This window comes from Oculina patagonica, chromosome 1 (genome assembly GCF_052425735.1).
Source record: "Oculina patagonica isolate OP01 chromosome 1, crgOcupat, whole genome shotgun sequence".
Lineage (NCBI taxonomy): Eukaryota > Metazoa > Cnidaria > Anthozoa > Scleractinia > Oculinidae > Oculina > Oculina patagonica.
Window position 1 is genome coordinate 16850966 of NC_135758.1, and position 8442 is coordinate 16859407.

Here is an 8442-nt window from a genome sequence, read left to right on the forward strand (position 1 = left end):
AACGTTGACACATGATGTCATTCCTGTTTACTTTCTGTCTGCATTCTATTGGCAGTATTTTATCCAAGTCAGTGTAGTGGTCAAACAAAGAGAATGCATCACAGATTTAGTCTTCGGCTGTCAGATTAAATGAAAAAGCCTTTCTGAATTTTGAAGCAAATAAGCAAAGACCATTCAAAATTTCTTGTGTGTTGGTCTCTTCTAAAATCTGAGACAGCTGGCTTTTACATAAAATGAGTTTTAAAAAAAATTCAGAGTTTCCTCACCACACTGTTTGCAACAAGGAGCAAACAAAGTCTGAAAGTCTTCTTCACAATATCTCCGTTCATCATACTGCAAATATCAAACAATTCCATTAAAAAATTTAGCGGTGCTACATACATTTTATTCAATAACTGCATCTATTAAAATTATGTAAGATTTGCTTTGAATCTAAACTGCTTTATGGTAGCTACAATGTTAGCAGCTCTAGATTTTTCATTCCAATAAATCATTGTTTATACTAGTTTCTTCATAGTAATTCAAACATTTTGAACTGAGAGCAGACTGCACAGCAGATCAGTTTGAAAAGGTTAAAATTAACAAAAGTCAACTTGTCATAATTCAAAATCTTTATATTATGTGACATCCATCAGTTGACAAAGCTCATAGAGGTTCTAACTTTCCTTAAGATTTCTTCTACAGGTGTATGCAATTCTCTAAAGTATGCATTTAAAGACTTACCTCATAGAACAAGCCATCAGGAAATGGCTGGAAGCACTGCACACAACTACAAAAGAAAATAGCATAATAAGATTAGATATCATGCACAGCCAGACTACACTTTAACCTTGGACACATGTCCTGAATAACTTTCCTGCACTTAAGGTCCATGGTGCAATATTGCATGCAATGGTAAAATTGCATCACTTGTCTACCCCAGAATTTGTTGCATCCAAAACTACATGCATTGTTGCAGAAGTATAATCTTGTTCAACATGGTGTACAACGATTTCAACATGTCATTGTGCCCACTATCTGCAGCATTGTGTGCAATGGTGTAACACAAATATTAGCCATTTGGTTTGTAAAAATCTACCTTTTAGCCATCTAATCTCTAACCAAAACGCAACAATAATTTGTTTAGTTTCTTGACTTTTTTTTCTTCTTAACTACTTTTTTAGGTTGCTGTTGCCATTTTGGTTTACCTAATAATTATAATCTAATTATTGTTAACAAGAGAGCTTGCTTGCAGCATCATCAACAATATTGCATGAAATGTTGTGCAAACAGCATCTGGCCACGTCAAGTGAAAAAAGTTGTGTGCAACATTGCAAGCAAATATGTTAATGTTGTAGCGTGTGCCCAGACGTTGAAATGGACCGTTTCCTCACAAGAGAACACTAGCTTTTGATTGGATTATGACTGCATGAAAGAATGCGATTTAATTAAATGTGGTTACACATTTGGGCTTGTTGCTACAGATATACAAAGACTCAAAGTTTGGATACAGAATTCAATGTTGCAGCACAAACAAAGCTGTCTATGATCACTATGAACCCTTTGAAATGACATCATACTTGTAAACAAGGACACTTCTAATATGGACACTTTGGTCTGTTCCTTCAGCATCATATCAGAGGTTCAAGTGTTTTACTAAGCAGTATAACGCCAAGTGTTTAAGCCTTACAGCTTCATGTAGCTAGAGAACACAACACAACAGACGGATGTAGTGAAAAAGGTGGAGTACATTCTTCTAATTCTCTAAGCAAAAGCTTAGCAGCTCGAACTCCAGTGAAGCTACAAATTCAGAACAAATACTCCATCAAAAGAATGGAAGTTGGTTATTGAAATGTCGCCTTATAAATTAAAACCACAGTCACTGATCCTTTTCAAAGCTAGAAGCAACAAGTGTTAGATGAAAGATAAAGGTCTACTTATGTTTCTGTTGTCACTTGCATACATCAGATAGGTACAAATTCTAACAAATACTATAAATTCAGTGTAATAAAAGCAACAGATGAATTCAATTACTAATTCGCACTGTTACACCAACAGTTAAATCACACACTTACACAAAACAGCGTTCATGCAGGATTTGTCCATTGGAATTCACCATTCTTTCGTCTACGCCGAAACTCTCCTGACACACAGCACATATGGCATTGCCCAGTCCATAACTTGCCGGTGCAGCGATCTCGTTTTGAACTGGCATGATTATTTGATAGAGTTAAATGAATGAGATATGATTTTCAGAAAATAATCACCCGATCAAAGTTAACAAATTCCCAGCGAATTTTGGCGACCAACTACACAACAACAACATGCAGAATCTGCAGAATGAAGGGAAGCGGCCGCTCCTTCGAACCGAGGAAACTGGGTATAAGGTTTCACAATGCCTTTACTGTCGGGGGTGGCATTAGGCTGATCCTGTCCAGTCGATCGTCCAAATCTGATTTTATCAAACTAGTGGTAGCCCGAGCCACAGGTTAGAAAGTGCGGGCCTTGATGCACTTACGGGAAGGCACTGGTACGAGAGTGCGTAATTTTATATGAAAAAAATGCATTAATTTTGATTATGAAGTTTTTGAGAAGTTTGCAAAAAGTTGTCAATACTGTGGGAATGAAGATATATTTGTGTTTCTGGTGAATGAGGATTAAGTCTGATAATTGTTTGTGAGAACCAGGAGCCCATAGTGAGAACACAACAAGATTTATTGAAAATTAATACTAAGTTGTTTAAATGAACATAACAAAAAGATAACCTAACCAAAGAGTATGGTACACTTTTCAAGCATTTTACACTAACAGGTGAAAATGTTGCTGCAGTTGAGCACGCGGTGAGAATTGAGATGTGATTTTCCTCGGTCAGTAAACTCGCCGGCTATGTCAGTTTTTAGTGCTGTAGGGAATTTCCCGAGACTAAATGTTTTGTTATTCGCTTTGCCGTATCGTAATACAATCACAGCAAATCTTCTCAAAAGCAACTTTCAGACAGTGTCGATAAATAAATGTTAAATCACTGGACAAAAGACAATTATTCCTAGAAACGCATCACGCAAAGGAATGCATGATTTTATCCAGGGCGCTAGAGAGGATTTTATTGTTTCTATTTATTGCCGCGAACCAATCAGAGTTATTGATTAATTGACAGTTTTGCGAAGTGCAGTCGATCACGCAGTGTGAATTGAGATGTGATTTTCCTCGGTCTGTAAACTCGCTATGTTGTCAGTGTTGTAAGGAATTTCCCGAGACTAACCCTTGTTGGAATCATTCGCTTTGCCTTGGTTTATCTGTGATATAATCACAGCAAATCTTCTCAAAAGCAACGCCTAAACAACTTCTGCAAAACGTAATGTTTATTGCACAGTTTATCGTACGTGACGAACAGATTTTTAACTTCCGGTGTTGCGACAAAATGCTGTGATTGACACATTTTTCGCATTCTGATCGTTCTTGGTGGAAGAACAAAATTTTCAACTTCCGCTTTGTGCTCGCCTCTTATTAACGTGGCGCGCACGCGTTAAACGCAATCCGCTGGTCGCTATCAAGATTAGGATTGCGGGCCTCTCTTGGGCCCGCAACAACGATTGTTGTTTTACAATTGTTGTAAACTAAGCAGCTCAGTTTCAAAATAAAGTCCTAGATCTCCTAGATGTCAACCTTCGCACCTGGCTGCCCTTAGCCAATCATAAGCCAGAAATGGTGTTTTCCCGCCAACTTTACTACAACTACCAGAAGTCTTTGCGTGTTTACGTCATAATACAAATTATTTGGCCGATATTTCGACTAGTCAACTAGTCTTCTACAGGGCCAGACTGTAAAAGACTAGTTGACTAGCCGACTAGTCGAAATATCGGCCAAATAAATTGTCCAATACCAGTGTCGTCGTACTAGCCGTGCATTTAAAATTACTGTTTTATCACACCTCGAGTGAGTTCTAGTACATGCATCTCCAAGCTACGTGAGATCCGACAAAGAATTGTGCCATAGTCTTCCTAACGTTGTGTGGCCCTCTGCATTTAATCGTCCCACATAATACAAATGGTCTATTGTGTTGATCGTGACATGACAATTCCATAGGATCGTCTTCATTAAAATGAATCTTTTAAAATAAAAAAATGTCTAAGAATCTATTTATAAAGATCCACTAACAAACTAACACAATGGTGATGACCATCATCGTCATCGTCATCATCATCATTAATGATTAAAAAAATAATAATACAGCTCGTTAATCCACGAACAAAATAACGTAAAAAAACACCCTTTACTATAGACCCCCTCTCTAACCCCCACCCCTCCCCTACCCCCGAGAAAAAAAGAGTCCGACGAGATTATAACCTTGATCTTGACCCCCCCCCCCCCCCCCCCCCGAGTCATTCTAAATTCAGTTACAATCGATGAGCCAACACCCCCCCCCCCCGCGCCGGGCGATGAGCCAGAGATGCAAATTGTAGGAATTTGGAAAGACAGGAGAGCGATGGAATGAGCTCGTTGTTTTATGCTTTTTGCCCCCGGCCCCGATGACGGTAGATATTACCCTGGCTAAATACAAGGCAGGTTGGTTTGTGCAAATCCGAAGAATTGCTCTAAAATAAAACCGTTTTACATTTTCAGTGGTGTGATTTTTTAATCGCACAAAAAATATCGCCTTGAGATACATATGTAGTATCAAAGAGTAACGGACCAACTTTGCTTGCAATTGCAAAGAAAACCTGAGATCTGGGCTGTGACATCCACAGCCACAATTGCGCAGCAATCAGCCCCTGATAAGGATAAATAATGACAATTGTCAGTACTCAAATGGAGTATCAGGCTCGTTGATCAACTTCTTCCAGAACATAAGCGCGGCCAATCTTCCGCTCTGTGGAATGCATGTTGGAAACACGGTCATCATGGTACCGAGGTAGTTGTACCCAGGGCCCATGTTGTGATACTCGCTCAGGTAACCACAGGCATCGTGTGTTGCAGTGTGAAACAGAATGGCATCTATTTCCTCTTTCTCTTTACCAGTAATCCGAAAGTGTTTGTTGTTTGGATTTGCAAGCTCCGTCCTTCCTCCTGGAAGTATCGAGAGATCATTGTCGTGAGAATTAAAATTATACAAAGTACTCGCTAAAATGCAAAGCTGGCACCCAACGACAAAGGATGCTTTTAATAGGCCAATATTTCGACTAGAGCCAGTGCTATTATGGACTGAAATAACGATTCTAAAATTTAATTGGTTTTCCTACACGATAAAGTGACGTCTGGTGCAAGCATTTCTACAAAAAGAGTTCCAGCAACAAGAAGTACTAGGTTTGCTCTGCGTGGTGTAGCTGCCTGCATTTAAAAGTTTCATTTTCTCGGGGGCAGGGGGGGGGGGGGGGGGGGGGGGGTAGTTGCCCCCACGAGGAAAACTAAATTTCTAAACATAGTGTTTGGTTTTGCTGGGCTATTTCTTGTAGCTATATTGGAGCAGCGGAGTTTAGCGGAGTTTGCCCCCGCAAACAAAAAATCACAAGTACGGCCCTGCCAGGACTCTACAGTACGTGAGAAAGAGAACCCTGTAAAAGATAGGGGGCGTTGCGGAATTGGAGAATGAAGGAGGAAGGTTTTGTACAAACCTGCAGGGTGCAAAAGTACACCAAACACAGGATCAAGTCCACCGAGTGTGTCAGCAATTATTTCTGCACATCTTAGCTGCTGTTTTGTTCCCCAGTACCAATCGTCATCTCGTAGGACAGCTAAGGGTTTCTTCTTGTTGTGAATGCACTGAAAACACTGCTGCTCCTGAATGTTTCTCTCCATGTCTTCTCTTTGTCCACGAAAAAGCAAAAGCCTCTTGTAGTCTGTCATCATTTTAGCTTCGTAGAAACCCGGCCTGCCTTTGGTACGGAACTTGATAACTTCTTTGAGAGCGCTTTCTGCTTCTACAGAAAGCCCTTTTCCATTCTCCACCAGATTGTAAAGTTTCCTTAAATGTTTTCCAAGGTTTCGAACTTCTTCATTTCTTGTAGCTACGCTCGCTCTCCTGTCGCTGAACGAAGAGTAATACAACTCTCTAAGATAACTTTCCCTTTGTTCCTTAGATAAATAAGAATGCATTTAGGACACACTTTGAGTTTAGAACAGCACTTTGCTTCGTAAACGTTCTGCGACTCGCTCATAAAACTGAGGAGCTCCACACGACATGGTTATTAATTGTCTTCCAAATAAACGAAAGGCGAATTTTTCGATTAATTGGAGTGTTTTTCTCACATTTGTCGTTAAGTGAGGTAGCCAATATTTTGACATTTGTTTACGTCAACAAGAGCTCTGTCTTCCAATTTGGTGTTTTTGCGGGTGGTGCTGATGTTTGCGGTTTGTGAATGGCTGTTTTTGAAACTTTGCCATCTTTTCCCTGCCAAGAACGATTTAGTAACCAGTCAGAGGCTGTCTTGATAAAAATATGTTGTCAATAATATATGAACCTGTTTTCCGGGTGGTTTTCAGCAAAAGAGCCATCTGAGTCCCGACATATCAATACAGTAATTAGAAAAATAAACTGTGCGTTATATTAGAATAACTGTCCGTTCTGTATTTTCCTTTTTTCTCAAATCCTATCTGCAGCCTATTTTGAATTGCTTGGCGCTTTTGGAATAACAGATCAGCCCCATGTATCAATACTGTATTAATTTTCTAGAATAGTCTGCGTAGCTAATGGCTCCTCACGAAGCACGTTTTACCTGTTATCACCCCCTTTTAAAAGCACTTTTCTCCCTTCGCACAGAAACAATAATAAAGTAGCACAAAAGAGAGACTGAAGAAATCTTGCAGAAATGTTCATTTTTTGAGTTTACTTCTAAAAGTTTGACCAGCGAGATAACAGGACAACAAGAAAATGAGTAATGAAAATAGTTACAGATTGAGATTGTATTTTGTGTAGTAGAAGTTAGTAAATTTTCAAAGCTTGTAATCGTAGTGCGCTGAATGCCTTGTGGAAAGGGGGGGGGGATACTCTGACCCGGGGTCCAAACCTTTTTTATATATATACATATATATACCATAAAGCTATGTAACCTTTGCCTAGCCGAGAAATATTTCATCATAACTAAGCCCCATCTGGCAACGCTAAAAAGCGGAACGAACTGATTTCTACCTGTAGACACAAGAGAAAATTTATTCTTAAATTTAATTAGTTAAACGGCACGGCGCGAGCTACGCTGCGCGTGCAGTTTTAATGTATTATGCTCAGGCTATCTAGAGCGCGATGAATTTACGTTGTATTTGAGATTTTCAACGGTCACTTGTTACGCATTTGTAACAGTATATCGTAATGGCGAACCTTGTTGTAATGTTTAGATTTACAAGAGTCCATTTCCATTCTTGTACAATTAGCGTGAGAACTTAGTTTCATAATAAGTGTTGTAGACGATTAAGCGCGCGCGTACTGAACTTTGTAAAATTTTAAATCTTTCCATCACGCGATCATACCGTTGACATAATTCACGACGCTACAGTGTAACGGAGTTTAACTGAGGAGTGGGCCATCGTTTCGATGGCCTACGAAACAGTGCTGTATTAAATCCAATGCACTCAAAATTTGAGTAGTCCGTCTTCTGATATTCTAATGCACTCCTTCACTGCAAGTCGAGCACTCAGTCATGGCTTCGCCGGTGACCGTTTAATGGATTATTTATATATACCATATATATACCATTTTTGACTGAGAAAAAACCCTTTCATATACCTTCGATAGGGAATGGTACTCCTTTCATGTATATACAGAGTCCAGTTGTGCTTTTGGCTCCGAGAAAGCTGGTTCCTTCCAACCGAAATATTATAAATGTTGTATTCAACTTTTGCTTTTTTTTTGTCGTCCATCTGCTTCGAAAAGAGTCGATTTTTATCGAAACATTGAAAATCTGCGAACTCAAGTGGTTCCTTGATATTGTCTTATTGGACAAGATTGCGCGTGCGTTGCCCTTTGAAAGGGTAAATGGTACTTTATATGCGGGAACCGCCAGGCAAGGAAACGGACAGCTTATCTCCTTACCTCCTCTGACCCCTTTTCCCCGTCTTCATTTTCCTTTGTAAATTACTCATTAGCGCTCACTCGGTTCGCGAAACTGATTCATACAGGCAGGGGTGTAGGCTACACACTGAATTTGTTAGCACAATGCTGACTACTCGTTATGCATTCATCCTCTCTTGTGTTGCATTACTATATAGTCTAACTATAACCCTTACAAAACTCGTTTCTCTGTCAAAAAACATTTACGATCATACACTGATACACGGGATATTATAAAGTTAGTACATGTACTACAAATCTGTGGCTAAATTGGAAATTTTTAGTGAGAACTGAATTTTTTTTTTTTATAAAATTAGAAGGAGGAGAAGCATTACGGTTTCCCGCCCCCTCACTCATCGATCAAGTTACTTTGAGCCCGCATTATTACCATCATCGTTTTAGCCAATCACATGACAGGATTTCAA

At 39.4% G+C, this 8442-nt stretch overlaps 2 protein-coding genes across 2 annotated transcripts in view; both read right to left on the reverse strand.

Moving 5' to 3' along the window:
• LOC144659302 (LIM and senescent cell antigen-like-containing domain protein 1) overlaps nucleotides 1-3769 on the reverse strand; it is a 31837-nt gene extending 28068 nt beyond the window's left edge. Inside the window, exons 1-4 of the mRNA XM_078519722.1 lie at nucleotides 3565-3769; nucleotides 2055-2445; nucleotides 724-769; nucleotides 267-333 (exon numbers count right to left, since the gene is read on the reverse strand). Coding sequence (XP_078375848.1) covers nucleotides 267-333; nucleotides 724-769; nucleotides 2055-2194 — 253 coding nt within the window. The 5' untranslated portion in view covers nucleotides 2195-2445; nucleotides 3565-3769. The remainder of the gene's footprint in view (nucleotides 1-266; nucleotides 334-723; nucleotides 770-2054; nucleotides 2446-3564) is intronic.
• A 694-nt stretch (nucleotides 3770-4463) lies between these two features.
• On the reverse strand, nucleotides 4464-6698 carry LOC144659311 (uncharacterized). Its single transcript, XM_078519728.1, has 2 exons — nucleotides 5589-6698; nucleotides 4464-5043 (listed from the first exon to the last, which is right to left on the reverse strand). Exons 1-2 carry the CDS (start codon nucleotides 6067-6069, stop codon nucleotides 4775-4777), a joined length of 750 nt encoding a protein of 249 aa, XP_078375854.1. The 5' UTR covers nucleotides 6070-6698; the 3' UTR covers nucleotides 4464-4774.
• Between the last annotated feature and the right edge of the window lie 1744 nt (nucleotides 6699-8442).